Below are 24,921 nucleotides of genomic sequence, written 5' to 3' on the forward strand. Positions count from 1 at the left end.
AGAGAAAAGAGAAGCAACTGGAAGGCAATAGCCTAAAGCTCCCCCACACCCCCAGCCTGTCTGCCTCCGTACCCAGCGATCGGCCTCCCCCCGTCCCAGGACGCTGCCCTTGTGATACATGTGACCCCGCCACTCCCAGGCATGCAAGGACCCACTCATGCACTGTGGTCCCGACTCCACTCTCACACCCACTACGGTGAAACGCCTTAGAAACGAGCCCCCTCCTCGCCTCACCTCCTCCTCCAGCCACATCTTCCCTTTTGCAGAAATCCCCCCTTGGAGCTGCCTGCTCCCTGACTCCCACGTGTCTCCCCTACCCAATCAGTTTTGGACCCACCACTCCACAGAAACTGTGACCTTGTGAGGGTGACTCTGCCAGACCTGGCAGCTCGTGGGGGCCCGTCTTGCTGTCCCCGCTGCAGCCCTCCACCCAGGTCACTGCCCCTTCTTCCTGGACACACGTCTCCCGTGGCTCCCACACCCCTGCCCCCAGTTCTCCTCCTCCTTCTGGCTTTGTCTGGTGCCTGCCAGGTTCCTCCCCTGCCTCCTGAACTCTGGGTGCCTGCAGACATGGGCCTCGGGCCTCCTGGTTCTCTAACCACTTACTCCCAGGTGGCTCAGCCCTGTGGCCTTAATGACCACCGGATCACCCTCAGGTGTCTGTCTCTGTCCCCTCCTCTGAGGCAGGTCAGGATCTCCACCTGCCTTGCTGACATCCACCTTGAGAGCCTAACAGACATCCCAGCTTCGCCAGACCAGCCTGCTCATCCCCCAGCCTCCTCGTCCCCCCCGGCAGGTCCATCCTGCTGGGTCCTCATCTCACACCCCACGTCTAGCCTAGCCCGAGAGCCCGCAGCCCTCCCTTCAAAACATTTCTGCCATCCAGCCCTGTCTCTCTGCCTTACGCCCGATGGCTGGTGCAACGGCCTCCCATTTGGTCTTCCAGTGTTCACGCCCGACCCCACAGAAAGTCTCCATGCAGCCGCCAGGGCATTCTGTTTAAATGGAAGGCTGAGCATGCCCTCTGCTCCCTGCCCTCCAGCGGCTCCCAGCCCCTCAGGTCAAAGGCGAGGGCCCCACAGACTGGCTCTCATCTCGCCACCCGGCCCCTGGCTCAACTCTGCTGCTCCCCAAGATGCCAGCCAGGCTCCTCCTGCCTCAAGGCGTTTGCTGTTTGCACTTGCTGTTCCTTCTGCCTGGAACGTTCCTCCCCAGGCACCCACTGGCTCCTCCCTTACTTCATTTGGGTCTTGGCCCAAATGTTATCTTACCTAGAAGGCCTTCCCCGCCCCTGCCCCCAGCACTCATCTTCTTCAAAGTGCTTCTCATCAACTAATTTAATGCTTGTCTTTATTGTCTGTCTCTCCCTCCTGCACATCCGCTTCCTGAGAGCAGGGTTCTGTTCACTGCTACCCCCTCCCCCCGCCCCCGGGGTCTAGAACAGCCACCGGCGGAGTGCGAGACTCAGTGTGCATCTGCTTGAGCGAATGGATGAATGAATCCCTCCTCTTTTCACCTGCTTGGAAAAGAGCCACACTCGAAGGAAGCCCTGTTACATGTCTACAAACACATGCCTCCTCGGGACCAATCCTGACAGTAATGACGGTCACATTCAATGTGACAAAGATGACAAAACTATGATAAGTGAACAAATATTAATTGGCGTTTGTTATGTGCAACAAAAGCCCTGTGCTAAACTGTACGCACATCTCCCACCTCCTCCAACTAGAGGGGTTCGGCCGAAATGATCTTAATGTTCAGAACGGGGCACACCCAGCGAGGAGGAGCCACACAGCGTCAGCTGGAAGGAAACGGGCTCGTGCATTCACCGTCAGCCCCATCACTTTGTCTGCAAGAGTGGAGCCCCGGCCACGGAGAGCACTTGTGCCCACAGGCAAACGAAAAATCTCAGCACCTTGTCTGCTGCCAAATCCTGATTCACCTCTCCTGGTAAAACGAGAGGACATGAGGCGATGTGCTTTTTTAAAACCCAAAGCAACCCATATGGATCTCCGGCGCGGGAAGCAGGGAAGCAGCGAATCTGGCACAGAACTCACACCCACCAGAGGTATGTCTCCAAGTTTCTTATCATTTGTCAGACTGAAGTTTGGCAAGATCTAGATGGAGCTGCAGATGGTGAGGCTTATCAAAGGCACCGGAGTTAGGGCCGTGGTGTGAAGACTTGTCCCACATATGACGGGAAAGAAGAAAAAGTACAAAGGAATAAAAGCCCCCGGCCCCTGCTTCGCCCCACTTCCCTCCCCCTCGAAATGAGAAGAGGAAACGGTAAAGGGAGAAATCGGGCTGACGTGGGCAGCTTCGGGCTCCTTCCTAGGCCAGCTAGACCTACCATTTTGATAAAAATGGGACAAGTCTGCATTCAGAGTTACTCTGTCTGAGCCTCTGCTTACCCCCGACTCCAGCTCTGACTCTCACCCCAGGTCCCTGGGCTCCAGCCACAGCCAACTATTTCACAAGCTCTCCAGCTGATCTGAGCCCCTCCACCTCCCCACCACGCCGCCCCCCAGCCCCCCCGGCTCTCCTCACCTCCCTCTGCCCCAGCTACAGCTTCCCTGACCTTTCTCACACACACCGAGCCCGTGCACCCTTCAGGGTTTCTGCATGCTGGGTTTCCTCCGCTGGACAGCTCCCTCAGGGGCTTCGATCAGGTCTCGGTCATGTGCCACCTGCTCCAGGAGGCCTTCCTGACACCTCCACAAAAGCACGCCCTCATCCCTTTTCTCCCTCGCGTCCATCCACACCTGGACGTCTCATGTTTCTCTTTCTGTTTGCTGTCTTTCTTCTTCCACTGAAATGTAAATGCCGCGGAGGGGACCTGGCTTCATCTGCTGCTGCACCCCCAAGTTGAGAACAGTCCCTGGGCAGAGTGGATGCTCATAAATACTTGCGTGATGAGTTCACAGCTATGCTGCTGCCCAAAGGCCCTGCCCCGGCCCTGCCGTCCACTCTCCACTCGGGGCAGGAGCCGGCACCTTCACACCAGGCTTTCCTGCCGCACTTCCAGCCCATCGCTGGCCCCTGCCCTCCACACGGACATCTTGGTGTGTTCTGCCTGAAAGTGGTCCCCAGCCCCCTCCCCTGCAGCAGGGGGTCCACTCCCACACCTCTCCAGGTGCTCCGCCCCCCTTCAGTTCCCCACCACTTCTCAGGGGGAGGGCTCAGAGAGGGCCAAATCCACGGAGAGAGGAGGAAACTGCCACACAGCTCACAAAAGGAGAAGGGCCTCCTTCCAAATCCAGCTTCTCAGAAAGGAAAGCATGGGCTTGCCCCATGAGTGCAGGGACCAGCCTGGGGTAGGTGCCCCCGCCCAGACCCGGTGCCTGCAGAGGCCCAGCTCCCCTCCCGGGCTCCGGGTGCTGCCACCTCCTGCCTGCCGCCTGACTCTGTCTGCCTGCAAGCTAAGAATGGGTGTTACATTTTTAAATGGTTGAAAAAAATCAAAAGAAGGCTATTTTGTGATGCATGAAAGTTATATGAGTTTCAAATTTCAAAATCCAAAAGTGAATTTTATTGGCGCCCAGCCACTCCGTTCATTTATGGAAATGAAACTGCCCGGGGCTGCTTGCCTCCGTGCAAGGGCAGAGTTGAGCAGTCAGACTGAACAGCCTGGCCCCCCAAGATCTAAATAGTTACCATCTTCACAGGGGAAGTTCACAACCCCTGCTCCCCTCCCTCCCATCTGAGTGGGTGGTAGGTGTCACAGCAGCTTCAGGTGCACAAACAAGAGAAGCCCGGAGAATTTAAAAAGAAAACCCAAACAGAAGCTAATTATGACTCTGAATTAAAGCCTCAGGAGCCAGGAAGTGGCCTGAGGCTCTCTGAAGATGCAGCTGGGAAGTCTTCTCCTCCCGACCCTTCCCCATCTTCAGCACCAGACTCAGCCCGACCCATCCAGGGGGCCAGGGGCCCAGCCAAGAGCTGCTTCCCACCTTCTCTGAGCCCTACGCCAGGCTTAGGAGTAGCTGCCCCAACCAGCCCCCCACTAGACTCCCCAGCTCCCCACCGCACCCCAGGTTCTCACTGTGGCACTGCAGACGGAGAGAAGGGCAGCATCTGACCCTCTCCGTGTTCTCAGAGCCCTGGGGGATGATGCGAGAACCAAGCAATCTAGGGAAGGGAACCACAGAGAAGATGGACTAAACAGGCTGGACAGTTCCATCTGGACAGCAGGGCTAGGAAAAAGCAAGATCGAAAGCTTTAAAGGAGTGGGGGGGAGAGGAAGGAGGGGGAGGGGAAGGAAGGGGAGGGGTAGAAGAAGAACCACCACCACCACCACCACCACCCCGTTTCACAGAGGAGAGAAGTAAAAAAAGGGGGGGTGGTAAGTGATTAGTGGAAAAAAAAGTAATAGGAGCAAAATTAAATTAAAACATTCCCCAGAAGATTTAGATGAATTCATGGAGGGAAGACTCCCAAGTGTCACTACAAGGAGCAGAGAGTGCCTGCCCTGAGGAGCAAAGGCAGGGAGGAACTGGAAGGGAAACCTTGTCCAGACACCTCCCACGGAAAGCCACACAAAGAACCTGGGCAGCTGTTTTCTGGGTTACCTTGGACCAGCGACCTGACTCTTCTGAATTTCAGTCCCGGCTTCTATGAAACGGGAATGAATGGGGCACTGCACCGGTGTGTGCGGATGGAATGAGCTCACGTGTGCAGGTGCCTCGCAGGGAACATACTCAATAAATGGTGGTGTGATAGGAATTGCTGATCAGTACCAAAGGCTGAGGACAGAGTTCCAAATAACCAGAGAGCCACACGCCCATGCTGGGGAACAGTAAGTGACCGAACCGGCACTACTTCCCCCGCTCCACCCAACTCCACCGCCCCCTTCACTTCCCCACTGCCCAGCCTAAGTGAACAGACACCTTGTGGGGAAGAAGGTCTTCAGTGGACAGGAGTCCAGGGCCAAGAATAGGGCCTGGATCCATGAATATTTGTTAAGCGGATGGATGGATGAGGAATGGATGGATGAATAAATGGATGATGGATGGATGATAAATAGATGGATGGACAGGGGGAGGCAGGGAAGGAGAAATGCATGCATGCATGCATGGATGATGGGTAGATGGATAGATGGGTGTTACAACATTTATGGGGAAGAGGCTTTGGTAAACCAAGGAAGTCCTTAAAGAGACAGGACAGGTGCCTGCAGAAGGACAGACAGGCACGTCATTTCTGTGGACTCAGTGATCTGCTCTGCACCTTCCTGGGGAAAGGAGCTGAGAATTGAACAGAGATAGCAGAGCAGGAGGGGCAGATTAGGGCAGTCTGCACACCTGTTGTTGGCACGGACAGGATGTGTGGATTTTCCATGGGTTAAGTGGAAATCAAGAAAGGTAGAAGGCTAACAATGAATTATCAGAAAGAGAAATTAAGGAAACAATCTCATGTATCATTGCATCAAAAAGAATAAAATATCTAGGAACAAACCTGCCTAAAGAGGCAAAAGACATTTACTCTGAAAACTATGAGACGCTAATGAAAGAACTGAAGATGACACAAACAAGATGGAAAGATACACCATGTTCTTGGATTGGAAGAATCAATATTGTTAAAATGATCATACTACTCAGGGCAATCTACAGATTCAATGCAATCCCTATCAAAATACCAATGGTATTTTTCACAGAACTAGAACAAATAATTCTTAAATTTGTATAGAAACACAAAATACTTTGAATAGCCAAAACAATCCTGAGAAAAAAAGAACAGAGCTGGAGGAATTACACGCTTGGCTTCAGACTATTCTACAAAGCTACAGTCATCAAAATAGTATGGTACTGGCACAAAAACAGACACACAGATCAATGGAACAGGATAGAAAGTCCAGAAATAAATCCATGCACTTGTGGTCAATTAATCTATGACAAAGGAAGCGAAAACATACAATGGAAAAAAGACAATCTCTTCAGTAAGTGGTGCTGGGAAAACTGGACAGCTACCTGTAAAAGAATGAAACTAGAACATTCTCTAACACCATATACAAAAATAAACTCAAAATGGATTAAAGACCTAAATGTAAGACTGGATAGTATAAAACTTTTAGAGGAAAATAAAGGCAGAAGACTCTTTGACACAAATTGCAGCAATATTTTTTTTGGATCTGTTTCCTAAAGTAAAGAAAATAAAAGTGAAAATAAACAAATGGGACCTAATTAAACTTAAAAGCTTTTGCACAGCAAATGAAACCATTGACAAAAAAAAAAAAAGACAACCTGCAGAATGGGAGAAAATATTTGCAAACGACATGACCGATAAGGGATTAATATCCAACATGTACAAACAGCTCATACAACTCAGCATCAAAAAAACCAAACAACTTGATTAAAAAATGAGCAGAAAAGCTGAATAGACATGTTCCAAAGAGTAAATGCAGATGGTCAACAGGCACATGAAAAGATGCTCAACATGGCTATCGTCAAAAAGAACACAAATAACAAATGTTGGTGAGGGTGTGGAGAAAAGGGAACCTTTGTACACTGTTGGTGGGAATGTAAGTTAGTGCAGCCACTGTGGAAAACAGTATGCAGATGCCTCAAAAAACTAGAAATAGAACTACCATATGACCCAGCAATTCCACTCCTGGGCATATAGATCCAAAAAAATCAAAAGCACTAATTCAAAAGGATACATGCACCGCAATGTTCACAGCAGCATTATTTACAATTGCCAAGATATGGAAGCAACTTAAGTGTCCACTGACAGATGACTGGATAAAGAAGACATGGTCTGTATGCAATGGAATATTACTCAGCCATAAAAAGAATGAAATTTTGCCATGCAGCAACATAGAGGGCATTATGCCAAGTGAAATAAGTCAGAGAAAGACAAATATTCTGTGATATCACTCATATGCGGATTCTAAAAAATACAACAAACTAGTGAATATACCAGAAAAAGAAGCAGACTCAGATACAGAGAACACACTAGTGGTTACCAGCGGGGAGGTGCGGGAGGGGCAATGTAGGGGTGCAAGAGTGGGAGGTGCAAACCACCGGGTGTAAGAGAGGTTCCAGGATGCATCGTATGACATGGGAAACAGCCAATATTTTGTAATAACTGTAAATGGAAAGTAAACTTGGAAAGTTGTGTAAAAGTTTATTAAAAGTTTTTTTTTTTTAAAGAAAGGTGGAGGCTTAAGCTGTCCTGCTCCCAGGGCCGCTCCTCAGGTGAGGGGATGTGAGCAGCACGGAATGCGGGGTGGGCCGCCAGGAGCAGAGCTGAGGAGGTCTGGAGCGGGTTAAGCCAGAGCTGACCCTCCTCCCCAGGAAACCACACAGCCCGGGGGCCCCCAGAGGACTGTCCTAATCACTTTCCCCTGCACCCCAAGAGCACAGCCGTACACGATCCCCGCAGAGGACACCAGTGAAGGGAGAAGGGCCTGCTCCCTCACCTCGGCCCTCATCATCGCCCCGAGCTGGGGAGGAAGGAAGCCGAGCCGGGGAAAGAAGAGCCAGGGAGCACCCCCACCACCACTCCCGCGGCCCCTGGAGCTGGAAGGAGGGCGGAGCCGGGCGCCCAGCTCATCCGAGCTCCGGGTTAGCTCTGGACCAGTCTATGCTGGACTCGTTGATACCTGAGTGTAACCAGAGAGCCAGGGGATGGGCCTTAGGCAGCCTCCAGGGACGAAGAAGGCGGACTGGCCAGCGTCCGCCGGAGGCAAAGCCTCCAGGTGCCTCGCGTGTGCGCGCCGAGCCAGCAGGCGGGGCAGCGCCGCTCCACGGGCCTCTGTCTGAGGCTCTCTTCCCAGCACCTGGAGCTCCAGGAAGGAAAACTGTGAACCACTGACGCTTTAAAGGAGGTGAGAAAGGCCTAACATACCCTCCCTGAAGCCCAGAGCTCCCACTCGGGCTGCAGAATAGGCCCCAGGTCTGCGGTGGCCCTTCCCGGGGCGGGAGGAGGCGAGGGTGCCCGCGCGGTACCGTCAACCTCCTTCCGCGCCACTCCCCGTGCCTCCTGTTTGACTGCTTTCTGCTCGGTTCCTCACCCGGAGCCACCTCCGTCGCCTGGTTTCTAGCAGAAGGTGAGGGAGGGAAATGGCCTCCCACCCGCTTCCCCCGGATGGAGACGCTGCGAGAGGGGGCCTGGGGCCACCCCCTGTCTTGTTTCTGCAGCAAAATGCGGGGCTCAGCCTGGCACCTCTCCGTCACCACAACGAGACTCGTTTGGAATTCAAGGAGGACATGTTTTAAATGAAGCCAAGAAAAAGGATTTCTCTTAACAATAAACACATCAATGCTCATTTTCCTTATTATTCTACTTTTGGCTATTTCGTATAAAATCTTTAATTAAAGTTTTTCTTTGAAATTGTCATTATCAACCCAGAAGAAAGAAAGGGGGGGAGAAAAGAACAACACAGCTGTGCAGATATGAAGCGCCATTCAGGACTAAATGAACTGGAACGAAATAAGTAGCTTGACTGTTATGTTCTCCGTCTTGGCTCTGTATTCTCAGTAGCACAGTCTAACTTGTCACTTTATATCGATTCCATCTGTTTACACTCTGCAGAGTATTGGCTTCCTACCGTGAACATTTCCTATTTACCAGCTGGTAGAGATGAGCCAAACCAGATAGGAAAAAATTAGACTGCATTCAGAACCTCATCAACACAAACTTTCAGTGTGGGGACATGTGGGAGGGGCGGCGGCCAGGCATGGCTCACCTTTAACAAAGGCTGACTTTGCTCTCCTCCACAGCCGAGGACTAGGCACTTACTTGTTGAACCGATGCAAACCCCACCTTTACCAAAACCTGAACAAGCTCAAGACATCTCAGTGAGACCCATGGAAACAGGGAAAAGGGAGCTGACTTAAAAAAAAAAAAAAAAAGAGCTAAAGCAATCTCAAAGTCATGGTTGCTATGACAGAGCGAAAATCCAAAAATCTGATTTTGAGTCTCCTTGCAGCCATGGTGAAAAGGGAAACTTGCTGTTATCTATACTACAGACCATGTAAGCCTTCCTCTACATTTGATTTTCATTTTCAAAATGCTCCCTGCAACATCTAATAAGACATCCTAACTATTCATTGAACTTCTGACACAACTATGAAAAGAAGCCCCAAGTCTAAATACCTAGGGCGCCAACTATAAAAGAAATATTTCCCGTCTCTCCTTCTGTCTAACCCAGCCCACACTCATAGGATGGGAGCCCCACTCCAAACACTATAGGCCAAGAATACTGAGGCCACTGTCACCCTGACCCTAGACCACTCACAGGACAGTGCGGCACACCAGGAGGGGCAAGCCGACCCCGTCTCAGGAACTCCACGGCATCCCCTAAACTGCAGAGGTGCTCAACGAATGTAGATGATGATGTGAGAGCGACTGATTACTTCCAAGGTACCTGATGACAGGTACCCCGCCTCCTGCGGCTCTCCCATCAAATGCAGCCATTCCGCTGCTGACCTCATCCCCTAAATACTGCCTCCCCCATGCCATCGCCCCGTCAGACACATTCAGTGAACCGCCGCCACCACTACCCCCAGCCCTGTATTTTAGGGTTAACACCTAACCTTCAAAACTTCCATTTTTTTCTCCAGCCTACATTTCAAGATTGATCTGTCCCATCTTGCCTTGAGAAACATAACTCCCCACAGAATCGTCACAGAGCTTGTCTCCTCACTGTCCCCACCTCCGCATCCTCTTCACACACCCGACTACAATCCCGAAACCTACCCCACATCTCACCCTCTAGCCCAACCTCAGCACGCACTGCAGTCCCATCCATGGTCCAACTCAAGCTCCAATTTCACCTTCCTCGTGAACGTCTTCCTGGCTATTCCAACTACTGTGAACGTCTCCTGCAGAACTTTATTTTCTCATCTTGCAAGTATTTCGTGAGCTCAGATCAGGTGTCAGGATCTGATCAAGGCACTAAAGTTACAACAGTGAGCAAGACAGAGAAGGTGCCCACTCTCAGGGAACATACTTCCTCGTGATCAACAAGAAAGCAAACAAAACCTCAGAATGTCTGAAGTGTTAAGGAAAATGGGAAATTTTAGATAGTGTGGTCCAAAGGACCTCCGGGGGGAGCCCTCTCAGGCTGTGTGCCAGAAGCCAAGGTGTTTGTCCAGCATTTACTCAGTGGGCAACCAAAAGCCCTGGGGTATCTTAACCAAAGGGGTCTGATGAGAACTCAAAACTCATGTTTTGAACAGGTAGCTCTGGGCGTCGTGTGAAAGAGAGCTTGAAAGGGGCAAGAGTGGGAACAGGAAAAGCAGCCCAGGCTGGAGACAGTGGTGGCGGTGGGGATGGAGAGAGGCGGATGGGTTCAGGGTATGCAGCAGACAGGACTTCCTGAGGATCCGAATGTGGGAGAGGGGCCAGTAAGGGAAAGACAGGAACCAGGGCTAATCACAGACTTCTGCTGGAATGACTCAGTGAACGGTAGAACCACGCACTAAAACGCAAGGAGAGCAGAGAAGGAAGGCTTCCTGGGGTGGGGCGAGGAGGACGGTCAGCTGCTATGGTCTGGTCTGGGGACAGTGGTGAGTCCTGAGCCCCAGATGGAGATAGAAACGTGGGGACCATCAGCACACAGCCGTCTTTGTAGCTATAAATCATAAATGACCACAGAGTATCATTTAAGTTTCCACATAGTCACTCTTGTCTTCTCTCCTCCAAATGCAGATTCCTAATTTTTGGAGTAACTTCTGTCGATCCTGAAGTATGGCAAGTTCATTTTCTATTTATTCCCACAAAGAATCTCAACGATATTGGAAAAATCTTGCAGTACTGCTTCCCCATCTCACAGCTGAGGAAGCAGTTTCCGGGGAGACTAGCCTGCTCAGGGCCCCTCGGACCGTGAGTGTCGGGACCCAGACGCACTCCCAGCCGGGCGAGCCCAGGGCTGCAGCCTGCCCCACCAGCGCCACGCTGTTTCAGACCCTTCTCCCTGCCACCTCGTTGGTACTACTGACTTGCCACATGCAAGATTTTTTTTTAAGATTAAACTCAGTCTGAAATAATACAAATTCTGAAATAACAGAATCTTTGCTCTAGCTTCCTGCTATAGCCTTTAGTAAATTAATAATAGCGCCACCAAAAATAGGTCCTGGGGTAGAAGCATCTTAAATATCATTTTTTTTTATAAAATGGCAGCTGATTGTTTTGTTATTTGAAATTCTCTAGATCAAAATGTAAGCACTACTCTTCATTCAGTTGCACAGAGACACACGAAGAAGAGCTGTGACATTATTAATCACTATATTCAGTTATGATTGATAGACTTTCTGCGGGGAGGAAAAAGTGCCTCGGATACAATCTGTCCCAACAGCTCTGCGATATGCTAATATTTCCTTCTGATGAAAGAGGAGATGTGTTCAAATACCTGCGATAATAGGCAATTAATACCAAGTGCACCAGAGGAGAGCTGATAAAAGTGGGATTTGGAGAATACTACGAATTAACCAAAAGCTTGTGTGTTTTAGTAAATGGCCTCATGTTGAGTTTGACACAGTCTTTTTATTAGGCAAACAGACTGTATTTGATACATCCGTTCACGCTAATGTGGTGTTCTGATGCTAAGGTGTGTTTATGAAACAACCGTTTCTTTATTCCTCAAGCAATTATTTTTTAAATGTCTTTTTTAGGAAAACTCACCTATTGAAGAAAATGAATCTACCCATCACTTTTGTCTCTTTTTCATGAAGATATGACAGACCAAGCAAGCAGCTTAGTACCTCTGATTATTTACTAATTGCTTCTGAAATGACGAAGGCTGCATCTATTCTACTCCGAGGAACCAGGGTAATCCCATAAAAGCTGTGTCAGATCACTCAGTGCCCAACAGACATGCTAGTCATGGCTGACTGGGTAGACCAGATGTTCTGACATCACGGCGCCCGGGCTTGGGAGAGCATCCCTGATTTGGGTGGTGACATGGTACAAGAGCTAACAGCCTGGGGCTCTGGGTGGTGTTTGTTTAGGGTTTGTTTTTTCTTTTAATGTCTTTAACTGAATTACACATTCTTGAATTCTAGTCTTCAATTAAGAACAGTTTGTTTTGCATGTAGGGGGAGACGAGTCATGACATTTCTAAACCCGCACTGGGTTCTGTGTCTCGGCGATTCCCTGGACGTGGCTTACAGTGAACATTCACCGCACCCCACCCAAACCTTGAGAAGCAAGATGAGGTTTTCCTTTGTCATACTCTTCTTTTACTTCTGCCTTAGCCTCATGTGAGGAGTTGACAAAAGATAAAACAGAGTAAAAGACCAAAACTTGTTTAACTTGGAAACACACTGAAGCTTTGCTTTAGTCCTTTTTTCCTGGCAGATTCCCCACCTGAAGAATGTGAGGAACCTAACTGTCGGGCCTCAGACGCTGCCATGGCTCCAGGATGGGGACTGGACCCTGCAGGGCAGGCAGGGAGCATAAGTGACTGAGGAGTTGGGAACGAGTGTAAGAGGGCAGGATGCCACAGACAGAAGAGGAAAGAAGATCCCCAAGTGCCCATTTGAAGGCGATGCTACAGGGACAAGATGACTCTGGTTGGAATGCAACCTCCGTTCATGGTACAGTGACGGTGACTACGGAGATGTCTCTGTGATGGCCAGGGTCTACCTCCAGGCAGAACAAGAAGTCACATTTGCTGAATGCAAAGTAAGCATCAATGCCCTTCCTAAAGAGGCCCTCTGAGAGGCAGGGTGGCCTAGAAGTTAAGAGCTAGGACCCTGGAGCCAAGCTGCCAAGGCAGGAGTTGCAGCTTCTCTGCCCACCAGCTGTGCACACTTGGCCCAACTGCTTAGCCTCTGTCCTGGTTTCCCTTCCCATCAGGTGGGTAACAGTGGCACCTGCCTTGGGGGCTCTCCTGGAAATTAAATACTTCAATGCAGTAAAGCACTTAGACTAGCTCCCAGTAAGTGCTCACTCCAGGCTAACTATTATTATCAGAGTTGGCAAAATCCAAAAATTTACATCAGTGTTCAATGGGTGAAGGCCCAGCCGGCCGAGGGGGTCCTTTTGCGGGAGGGCTGAAGCAGACATTAGGTCGCTTTCTCCAAATCCATTCACCTCTGCCCCCTTCTCCTTTCTGACAATACCCTCCCTCCATTGGTCAATTTGTTCAGATATCTACCCTCTGGTGGCCACATGCTGCAGGGGAGGGAGCCCAGCCACCACACCAGGGAGTAATCAGGCCTGGTCCAGGCCACTGGTTTGGATGGGGACATGACCCTGGGCTGTGAGTCCATGGGGAGAAGTTTTCCCCTGTTAATTATAATGAGTCACACAGGAAGAAACAGCACGCTGGGAAAATGTGACGTCACAATATCTAGTGTCAAGCCTGGAAGGGCGGCCCCTCCTGGTGACGGGAGGAGTCATGAGTTAGCCAAGCCTGGACCTGTGCTCCCCTCCTGACCTCTTAGAAGAGATGCGAATTCCTTGTTGTCCCAGCCAGTTCACAGTTTTCTGTTTCTCGTGGGGTAGGACAACCTACCACCTTGGTGGCTAAGGGGGTACCACTACCGCAGGAAATTTTCAGGAGTGCCGACAGAGAGAACCAGCCTCACTGACAGGGAGGAAGGGACTAATACTTATTGAGCACTGACTTTATGCAATGGCATCACTTACGTTATTCTCATTCACTCTCGTAACCACCCTGAGACGTTAAGTGCTGCCTCTGCTTCAGAGCTGGGAACGCAGCGCAGTGAGAGTCCGGCCCAAGGCCCCATGGGAGGCTGCAGAGGCGGGATTCTGGGCCAGACATGCCCGATTCCCACTAACTCCCTCTGTCTCCCTGGAGACTACGAGGGCAAGGAATCTGAAGACCAGAGGACTTGGAGCGGTCATGGACATGCACCATCACAGGCACAGAGTGGGAGCCAGAGAGGCCAGCCAGACTCATGACCCAAGGAAAAGCGAAGCCAAGCTGGGGAAGGCAAGTGGGGCGTGGGAGACTCAAAGCACCTGCTCCCTGGGACCCGAGTGGAGACTAAATGAGGAAATGGGGCAAGCTGGAGCCCAAAGATGACACCCTGAGGACCACCTGGGTGCACAGAGCTTCCTCTTCCCTCAGATACAGGGCCCCATGGATCAGACAGCCACCTCTTCACATGAAGCCACGGATCCCCATCACCAAAGGACAGAGAGACGGGACCTGGGGATTGTCCAACCCGCCCTCCTCTGATGGAGAAAAGGAGACTCGGAGAGCCTGGGGTGTGCGGGTTTAAGTGCACATGAATTAGGGAGAGGCTGAGGACCCAGCCACCAGACCAAGCTCACTGCAGAAGAAAACAGTTAGGAAACACAAGCCCTGGGGTTTGCTCAGTTTGGGGTGCCAACTACTAACTATTTAGGTTTAGGAAGGCTAGACCACACACATTTAGTAAAGTCTGGCTCCCAAAATTCAGAGAGACATTTGCATGCATTCTTGGCTCCAATCAGCCATGTGGACTTATATTTAAAACAAAATAATTAGCATCTTTCATTTCCAAACTGTGTAGATCACTCAGCAATGACAACGTATGTCTGAAGTGAGCCTTCTTTTAGTAACCGCTAGGTGTTCCTCTCAGTCTGCAGTGCTCGACTGTAGGCCACTTGCAGGACCAGAGTAGTGGACGGAATCATGCTCCTGCCCTGCCAGCAGCTGATGAGTGTGTCTGGTTTGCTCTGCTTCTCTGGGGGCGGTGGGTGGGAAGGGATGGCCTTCATTTGCGTTGCTACCTATAAGTCAAAGGAAGCTGTAGTAATAACCGTAATAATGGCCGCTGGCCTCCTCTAAGTGTTCCCGGTGCTTCATGCGGGGTATTTTTAAGCCGCACAACAGCACTTCGAGATGGGTGTTCTCACCCTCACCGACAGATGAAGAGGCCCCATGACCAGGAGCTGCCCAAGCCACCCGGCTGGTAAATGACAGAGCCCGTCCCACGCCACGTGCCTGCCCAGGGCCAGGGCCGCAGGGGGAACTTGTGCTCCTCGGCCTCTCCATGTCACCCTTCTGTTCTCACCGGACCTCGCCCGAAAGCTGCACTAACTTAAACTCACTCTTAGTGGAAGGGCTTCTGCGGGAAGGAGGCTGGGATAAAGGGAGGCCTGAGATGACAGGGTGGCCGGCGGTGGCGCGCCCCTGATCCTAAGCCTTATTTTCAGTAATTTACAAGCCGGGCCTGCGTCCACACCCCTTGACTCGAGCTGTAATGTTGCGTCATTGATCTGTAACAGTATTTACGTGGCTGGGATGGTCATCATTCCTAGGGGAATCTCATGATTAACAGAGCTTAGGAGGAGACAAACTAAAGACGTATACCACACATAATAGCAATCCTATAACGTATTTCTTACAGAATAACAGGTGGACCACAGTGGAAGAAGCAAATAACTATAGCAGGGTTCCTACTAATATGAACTATAGCGAGACTAGGTTTTTAGGAGCACATAATGCGAAAAGAATGATCACACTAGGATGAATTTTCTGGTGTTAATGGCACCAGCCAGGGAAATTTAGACGAACATTCTGTGGGTTTCTGGCTATTTTTGATTTTGAAATGTATGAAAAACTCAGAAGAGTTCAGAAAGGAAAGAAAATTCATCACATTGCAAACTGACATATTGAATCAAGTAAATTAAACCATGACTCTCAAACTGCTCGTGTAATTGACAGGCTCAAATGCATTTTAAAAAAGGGTCCGATTCCAAGCCCCCAAAGCCAGGAACATCTCTTCCCTCCTTAGCTGTGCAGTGTGACAGCCGACGGTAATTGGCAGACAGGACCGGAGCTCTATGCCCCTTTCTAAACACACGTCGTAGCTTTTGTGGCTAAATTACTCGATACTTAAGTATCTATCACTCCGAGCTTTACTGGTTATTTTTACCCTGCTGCTTGTGATTGGTGTTTACTGCTGAAAAGCAGTCGTTTTCTCTTCCTAAACAAAACCCTGCTTCAATCGTAGACAAAAACAGAAAGGGCAGCCCTACTAATAATGATCTAAAGTTAATACAAAAGGAATTAACATTCCAGCACTTCTGCTGGTGCCATGCATCAAGAGATGCCATCCGAGGCCGGCGGAGCGGTCTGCACACAGGCTTTCACGGGACATCTATTCAGTTGGGCGACTGACAAGAGGACGCGGGTGAGCAGACGCAGCTCGCTTCACATCACCGCCCTCTGCTAGCGACTACTTTTGACGGTGGGTGGGGGAAAGAACTTCGAAAGATCTCTGTTACCTTTTCTCCCACGTGGACTTCAAGTTCTTTTAATGTCCGACAGCAATTGGTTTCATCCTCACCTCCCCTTAAAGATAAGGAGGAAACACTGTTTGTTAAAATGTTGTAACCAAATAAATGTTTACAGAGGACATGCAGAGACCAAAATTATACGGATTCCTAAATTATAGATTTTTAAATGCAAGATATTCCTTCTGCACAACCAGCTGCCAGAAGCGTGAACTTGGGCCAGTTACTTGGCGCCTGCACGCCTCGGTCCCCTCACCTGACTCCTCCTAGGGTAGGGTGGGAGTCTCGTGTGACCCTCACAGCACCTCCATGGGCTTAGGCGCCATCCTCACCCCACTTTACAGAGGAGACTGGGGAAGCCCAAGGTCACTGTGCAGAAGTGGCGGCGCCAGGTTCAGACCCAGGTGCTCTGGCTTCGCAGCCCACCCCCAGCCCTCTGCCGCTGCAGTGTTCTGCCCCCTGGGGCAGCCCGTTCACTCCGCGGGGCTCTCGTACCCACACCATAAAGGACTTAGGATGGGTGCACATCTGTACCACCCCTTGGCTCTGCCTGCTTTTCTTAGCCACTTTTTTTCCCTTTTGTTTTTTTATTTTTGGTTTTTGGTTTTTGGTGGGGAGCAGGGGAAGTAGTTAGGTTTATTTGTTTATTTATGTTATTGGAAGTACTGGGGATTGAACCCAAGATCTGTGCATGCTCGGCACGCACTCTACCACTGAGCTATACCCTCCCCCCTTTCCATCTGCTTTTATTAACTATTTTTGATTTTGTATTATCTGTGTATCTATTAACGGCTTCGAAGCCCCTCTTTGGAACAAACTGTAGGGCTAGGGTCAGGGTAGAGAGTGACAGAGGACACTTTACAGTATTCATCCAGCACCTCCTACACCAGGTTGAGCAGGACACCGTTCCCAACCTTGAAAAAGCTTAATGTTAGTGACAGTGACAGACAGGAAACAAGCAATCAAATAAGTAATGTGAGCTGAAATAATAATGATTACTGTGAGGACAATAAAGGCAGGCAGGGATGGACCAGAGACTGGGGGAGATGGGCCGACGCTTCTGGAGGGGCAGGCAACAGTCATGTGAACAGAGACCCCCCAAGCCGAGGAGCCAGGAGCCATCAGGAGCCATATACTCGGAGGAAAAGCTCTCCAGGCAAAGTGAAGGGAACACGCAGCAGCATGAAGCCCAGAGAGGGCAGGAGCCTGGCACACCCCAGGGCTGCTACTGCGGGGCCGAGGGGACCAGGGCCCTCCAAGCAGGGCCAAGGAATGTGGGGTGAGTTCAGAGATGGAGGCAGATTAGCCCCGTGGTGCTGGGGGCCGTGATAAGGAAACTGGACTTCATGCTGGGGTAGGGGAACCGTTAGAGCGCTTCACACAGACACTAACTTCATTTCACACAGGAGGAAACTGAGGCTCAGAGAGGTTAAGTGCCCCAGCCGAGTTAAAGATGAAACCAGGAATCCAGCCTTAGGATCCTATGTTAAATGTAATGTATTTAATATTATTTTAATTATATATTGAATAGATACAAAACACTATTTGCAACATATGTTTAAGGAATGAAAGTCAGACATGCCTGTGTACCTACCATCCGCTGGGGAAGTGGAGACGTCCCTCCCTGCCCGGGAGGCCAGGAGGCCACCCTTCCAAGCCCAGCCTCCTGGCTCCCTCCTCCGCACTCGGCCAGGGCTTCCTCTGGAAAGTCTGCACCCCAACCTCCATCTCAGTGTCTGCTTCGGGGGAGCTCCGGCTATCGCCTGATGTTAACTTGGTGACACCAGCTTTCTCTAGATGAGTATTTATTTGAATGGTATGTCTTCTTAAATCCTTTCAAGTTTAACCTTTCTATAAACTTAACATTTAGGTTTTTCTTTTAGTGTATTTTACTGTTGGCTAGCTTTGTCTTTTAAGAGGTTTCTTTATTCTATTGACTGATTTGTTCCGGATTTCTACCTGTCCTCTGCTGCTTCTTGCCTTCTTTTGGGTTGATTCCATCTTTGTCATTCCATTTTTGTACCTCTGTACGTCTGGGAGTTATACACTCATTTTTAAGCTTGCAGTAATTGCTCTGGACATTACAACCAGCATACTTTTCAGTCTCAAGTTAATCCAAACTTTCATCTTCCTACTGGACAGTGTAACAACTCTAGATTTTTAACTCCAGTCCCTCCTCTCAATTTATATATTACTACTATCATGTGCTCTAATTCTATTTTTGGATTCCAGAAGCCATCATTATTTCCTACAGTCACGAGTGTTCCCTGTGGTCAGCAGGGATTCACATTAACTACACAGCTTCACTTGGAATTCCTTCCTGCATTATCTCAAACCTGACATCTGGGGTCATTTTCCTTCTACCTAAAGTACATGTTTAGAATTAGTTGTCCTGGGTTTGGGGGCCAAATCCACTTTTGTTTCAATAAATGTCTTTATTTCAGTATTAACAATATTGAAAGATATTTTCTGCAGGTATACGATTCTAGGATTGCAGTGATTTTTCTTCCAGCACATCGTAGTCATTAATCCGCCCTCACCTGGCTTCCAGCGTGACTACTCATAAGTCACTTCTGTGCAGATGTTGCCCTTTGGTGGCTTTTAAGATCTCTTGGCCTCTTGGTCTCTGGTTCTGCCCTCACCTCTGTTTTTAATCTTGTTTGAGATTTGACTTCTTGAATCCATGGAATAGTACCTTTCTTCAGTTCTGGAAAATCCTCAGCCACTGTTCCTCTGGCTCTTACCCCACAGCATCCCTCATTGCTCCAGAGCTTACAGACCTTACAGGGCTTCGAGGCTCCATCACACCGTCTGTCTGTGTGCTGCATCCTGCCTAATGTTTCCTGCCTGATCTTCGAGTTCACTCATTCCTTTAGCTATGTCTAATCTGTTTATTCAATTCATTGAGTTTTAAATTGTTATTATGAAGTATAACCTCTATGCAGAAAAGTACATACAGCACATATGCAGAGTTTAATTACAATTAAGGCAAACACCTGTTTAGCAATTGCTCAAAGCAAGGCATAAAGCCAAACACAAAGAGCCCCGCATCTGCCCTCCTCCAATCCTTCCTCTCCTCCTGGTAGTAACCTCTATCCTAGCCCTTCTGATAGCATTTACTTTTATTTTGTTACAATTTTACCACCAAGATATGTATCCCTAAACAATACAGTTCAGTGGGTCTGTTTTTGAACTTCACATATGAACAGAAGCATTCGTTTGTCTCTTCCTCTTTCACTCAATATTGCATCCGTGTCAGGTTGCTGCCTGTAGACGTCATTTGTTAGTTGTCATCGCTGTTTTTCCATCCACTTATTCAATAAATATATATTAAGCACCAACTATGTGCCAAATGGTGTCCTAGGGGTTTGGCATTCATCAATAAATGAAACTGATCAAGTTGCCTGCCTTCATGGCGCTCACATTCTAGATTAAGAAAGTCACATTTCTGTGTTAACCTCATGGGTGTGAGCAGAGTGACCTACAGCCTTATCCGGGGAGAAGCACTGCAGATGGTGGCAACCACCTGTCAAAGGCCCTAAGACAGGAGCAACAGAAGGCCATTGGCTTTGGGACACAGTGAGCAAAGAGGAAAGTAGCAGTGCGCCAGTCGGGGGGTGGGGACAGCCAGGTCAGAGGGCCCTGCAGACCCCAGGAGGATCACTTTCCTTCTGCCTTTAGCACAACTTTTAGAATTTCCTTTAGTCAAGATCTGCAGGAGATGAATTGTCTCAGTTTTTGTCTGAAATGTCTCTATTTTTTTTAAATGTTTCTCACTGACTTTCATCGTGTCTTTAATCTTCAGAAATTCAAACAAGCTGTCCAAACTGAACTGACCTACAGAGGCACGCAGATTCAAGGCGCAGACGGCTCCTTTTCCTTCGTTTGAATGTCTTAACTCTCTTCTGAGTTCCTTTAGCTGCTTGTTTCTTTGCGGCAGTCTCCCCCTCCAACTCCCGCTTCTCTTGGCCAAAAGCCTTCTTTCCTCCTTTCTTCTCTGCCTCCCCAGCCTACCTGCCTCAAGTTAACGTCACACCAGCTCTGTTGATGAACGCTCTGCTGCTGTGGTTTGCTTTATCCACTTGAATTTGTGGTACCTGTTCCAGCAAAAGAATTTTGCGATACATGGTCTTATGAATGAATTTAGCTTCAGCGTAATTCTCAGGTTCTTCAGTAAGCTCTTCAGGATAGTGAATCTTATCACATGGTGCTGAGAAAGCCTCCCAAAGGTTCTCCTGATCTCTGTTCTGATTGCTGTGTGCATGGAAGGTTGTGCTTGTCCTTCAAGGCAGGCAGCACTGTGCTGAGAGCCACACGGACTATCAAAGCAGGAGACACTTTCGGCCCATAAGCAGGAATGCCCCACATGTCCATCAGAAGCAAATCTCAAAGGTTCGCTTTTCTCATTCTAAGTAGAATAATTCCTTGGATATTTCTCAAGGGTTACTGATGATACTAACGTTATTATAAATGGCATGAGGTCCTCCATGGTAGATACAATAGCCCACAACAGTCCTTCCAGCTCTCATACCCTCAGAGGCATAGACTTTCTGGTATCATTCTAGGTCTTAAATGTCTTTTGACACAAAACGTCCTCTTTAATCTTCATGTTAGCTCCAACCTTAATCAACCACCATCAGACATTCAGGAACTTTCTTATGTCAGACAGTTCTGGAAAGGCTGAGATGGCCAGGGCAGAACAGACGGCACACATTTCCTGGTTGTGTTCACTCTATGCTGTCAAGGGTATTAAGTTTTGGCTGATACAAAATGTGACCTCTCAAACCATATTTCCGGACGGGAAGGGCTGTGACCAGAATAGTAAGTCCCACTGTCACGAATTCAGGGAATTTGAACTACAACTCTGTCAGTGTCCTAGGATTGAGTCCAGGTCTAATAAGCAGATAATGCAGTGCAAAGGTGGCCTCATTTAATACAAATCAGTGTGAAGAAAGTCTACAAGATCTAAGTCAAAGGTAACCTCAAACACCATAGGCAAGAGTGCCAGAAGTATCTTCCTTTTGCAAATACTCTGGTATCAGTGGACGGACAGATACAAGTGCAAGAGGAGGAGGGGCTCCCAGGGGTTCCCACAGTAAAAGCTCTCACTCTATTCTTACAAAAATAGTATAGAATTCTAGGATGGCAAATATTATAGTTGAGCACACCGAGGAGCTTTTCCCACAATCTCATACCTTTGATTGTCACTGTTGAGACATTCCTGTCAGTCCAACTGTCACTCCTCTGAAGTCAATTCTGTTTTTCGTCTCACTGCCTCTAATATTTTCTCTTTGATTTTGATGTTCTGCAGGCTCACTGTGATACATGTGACACATCTAGACAGGCATTCCTTTTTATTTATCTGGCTTGAGATTCTCAGCCATTATCTCTTCACATACAGACTCTGTCCTACTCTTTCTCTTAGGTATCTGGAAATCCAATAGGACGTATCACGAGGCCCCCTCTTCCCACCCTCCATGCGCTTAGTTACCTCTGACCTCCATGTTTCGCACCTCTCTGTCTTCCTGTGCTGCATTCTGGATAATATCTTCAGATCTATTTTCTACTCCACAAATGCTCTCTTCAGCTGTGTTTAATCCACTGTTTTCACCCATCCACTGAATTTTATTCTACAATAATCGTATCCTTCAGTACCAGAAATTCTGTATTGTACGTCTCTAAATCTTTATTTTTATTGCCTCTTGTTTCCTATTCATATATTGAATCCATCCGTTCATTTCTTTAAAGACAGTAAAACACTGGTTTCAGATTCTGTATCTCATAGTTGCAGTATTCCAGGTGTTTGGAAATCTGATTCTACTGGGTGTTATTGTTATTTGTTTGCAGGCCTCGTTCTGTTTCCTCATGGTTTTCAAGATTGTTTTTTATGACATATTACCTCTGGACATCCTCTAAGGGCTACGTTGTAGATGATTTCCTCTACAGAAGGGCACACCCAGTCCAAAAGCAGTTTTAAGTAAGTTCCTAGCCTGAGACTTTTCAGACCACATGGGTAGCATTATTTTAGGCACAGATTTTAATGAAAATGAACTTGTGATTACAATTTTTCCCCTATTCACCCAATGCCAGTGTTGAAACAGGTAGGTTTCCTTGTGCCCTCTGTGATGTGAGTTTATATTTGTAAATTATCCTTGCAAGAGAGTATAGGGGTCCCAACAGTATGTGCCCTGGTCTTCTATTAGGTTCCAATACCTTGGGCAGATCTTGTCAGCCTTGTCTCTTGTCCCCTTCACTCCAAATAGCCAACAAAACTGAAACACAAATTCATCAAGATTTGGCCACTACCCTCAGGGAAAAAGCTGGCTTTATAGAAAGCTTACTTCTCTGGATTCCAATTTTTACTGCATGTATAGCCTCTGAGAATTACTTTTTTGCCAGCTCACTAATGTATTAAAATATTTTACCTTTTATCCACCATTTTAGTTGTTTTCAATGGAAGTGTTGTTCATGGAGATAGCCTGCCATAGTACTAAGAAGAGATGTCTTTATGCACTATAATGCATGGCCAACAATAAAGAGAATTTAACTTCATTAGTAAGTCAGAAATCTTTCAGACTAAGAAATCTTTCTGACTTCAGAGTAAGTCAGAAAATTTTAGTTTAAATGTTTAGCCTTTTATGTTTAAGGAAGTAAGTTATGATACTTTTCATTATTAGACCGAGGTATCACAATTAAACACAAACAAAAAGGAACTCTCCTGCTTTCAGTTTTTCCAACTGTTTAGCTTTTTTCAACAAAGAATATTCAAATAAGGTTACTGTCCATCCAACAAACCTACCCCACAAATGGGGATGGTTTTAGGTCAAGGATATGAATATGCAGCCTATATAATGACCAGTCACTCTTTCAAATAAACCTGGAAGTTATCTTGTCCACCAATTATGGAGCATCAACTGATCAGAGCGCAAAGAAGTCCCAGATCATGGAGCGGCTAATACTGTCATTCTTGTGGGAGCTGCTGCACTAATTCTTTTCTTTTCTTTTTTTCATTGTAGTAAAAAAACACATGACATAAAAGTTACCATCTTAAGCATTTTTAAGCATACAGTTCAGCAAGGTTAAGTACATTCACACTGCTGTGCATCAGATGGCTAGGACTGGCTCATCTTACACAACTGAACCTCCACATCCACTGAACAACTCCCCATCTCCCCCTCCCCACTGCTGCACTAAGTCTTACACCTAAGCTGCATCCACGACGGATTCAATCATAAAAGCTATAATACCGAAACTTGCTAACATTTTGGGACCAATTTAATTTTTATAATCATTTACATAATGCCTGAAAAAAATGGTGCTTATTCACTTAGAGTTAGATAATCTGGGTAAATAATTTGTTTACTAAAACAGTATTTCCTAAATCATATATTAGAATCAAAGAACTTTACAGCTGAGAGAGACATTAAAGTTCAGACTTGAACACTCGTTTTGCAAACAAAGCAAATGATCCCCACGCTCATGTTACAGCTATTAAATAAAAAGGAGCTCCTACCAAGTTCTTTCTAAAAATGTTTCATCTATTTCTAGCTACCAAAATATGATCGCTTTCCAAAGAAATACACTTAAAATGCATATAAGAAACACATTTTAAATTTGGCATCTTAATATTTTTACTTCAGTGAAAATTCCTTATTTCCAAATCTGAAATACACTGCATATGAAATATGTTAATCTGTTTTTAATTTGCTATGTTTCCATTCTTAATACAGTAAGTATTATTTCTCTTGTTCTGAAATGTACCCTATACAGATGTTAGAATCTTCTCTAAGTAAATTTTGGACTGAGGATTAACTCCATTAAATTCTATGTGGACAAAGCTCTTTCCTCACATCTCCCATACGTATCTGCTGACGTGATCAGCTCTCATGACCTTATGTCCTAACTCTTACCATTCCAAATTTCACATTTTCCTATGAGGAAAAAAGCTTACCTCTTTATAACATTTATATTCAGGTCAATTCCACCGAACCTGGACAGGAATTCAAGGTACGGAACGGCGCCAGAGCTGGTGAGGGGGATCTACACGCAAACGAGAAGAATGACAGCTGGTCAGAGACTCTGGATCTGAGCAGTGGCCAGCACAGCAGGCTCACGACGCGGGGGTGGGCGTTCCAGTGACACTTCCAGTGTTTAACCCAGGGCTCTGAGCTGACACGCGTCCTCAGCACAACAGGCATAAACAGCGTGAATGCCAGAACGCCCATCTCTGCTCAGCTGAAAGTCAACAAGTAGTCTGCCAAATTATCTAAAATCTAGATCTATCCAAAAAATAAAGTAAAATTAGTACAAACATATTCTCATATATTTTGTGTATATATATATATATATATATATATAGGTATTTTTGTATACGTGTGTGTGTGTATATATACACACACATATATATATATATACACACACAAATATATTTCCCAAGAGTCTGAGGCCACAGCACAATTTATCCTCTGAGTGTCACGTGAACTTTCATATGCTTTTAAGGTAAATAAAGGTCAACTTTAAGTTTAAAATTGTATAAAGGATATCATTGGGTCAAGTGGGTCAGTACGGACTACAGATTAAATAAAAGCATTATTATCTCAAAGTTTAATTTACTGAAGTTGATAACTGTACGGTGATTATGTAAGGGAATAGTTCTTATTCTTAAGGAAATAACACGCTGAAGTATTTAGAAGTAAAGAACCATAATACAAGTAACTTCCTGTTAGA

General features: G+C 47.4%; 1 protein-coding gene and 1 long non-coding RNA gene across 12 annotated transcripts in view; one reads left to right on the forward strand and one right to left on the reverse strand.

Annotated features, from left to right (window-relative positions):
• The window catches only part of EFCAB6 (EF-hand calcium binding domain 6), a 208,676-nt gene that overhangs the window by 150,142 nt on the left and 33,613 nt on the right, over window positions 1-24,921 (reverse strand). For 8 of the 9 annotated variants that reach the window (XM_072973643.1, XM_072973647.1, XM_072973644.1 and 5 more), the window contains 2 exons: window positions 24,146-24,234; window positions 16,186-16,252 (listed from right to left, as the gene is read on the reverse strand). In XM_072973643.1, coding sequence (XP_072829744.1) covers window positions 16,186-16,252; window positions 24,146-24,234 — 156 coding nt within the window. Of the gene's footprint in view, window positions 1-16,185; window positions 16,253-22,619; window positions 22,649-24,145; window positions 24,235-24,921 lie in introns of those variants that run through there. The other variant, XM_072973649.1, reaches the window with a different exon arrangement.
• On the forward strand, window positions 17,313-24,509 carry LOC140700302 (uncharacterized). Of its 3 annotated transcripts, XR_012078696.1 has the most exons (4): window positions 17,313-17,473; window positions 17,758-18,010; window positions 22,042-22,171; window positions 24,169-24,509. It is a non-coding gene; the product is annotated as an uncharacterized lncRNA (long non-coding RNA). The 3 variants fall into 3 exon arrangements; XR_012078697.1 differs by lacking the exon at window positions 22,042-22,171; XR_012078698.1 differs by lacking the exons at window positions 17,758-18,010; window positions 22,042-22,171.

This window comes from Vicugna pacos, chromosome 12 (genome assembly GCF_048564905.1).
Source record: "Vicugna pacos chromosome 12, VicPac4, whole genome shotgun sequence".
NCBI lineage: Eukaryota > Metazoa > Chordata > Mammalia > Artiodactyla > Camelidae > Vicugna > Vicugna pacos.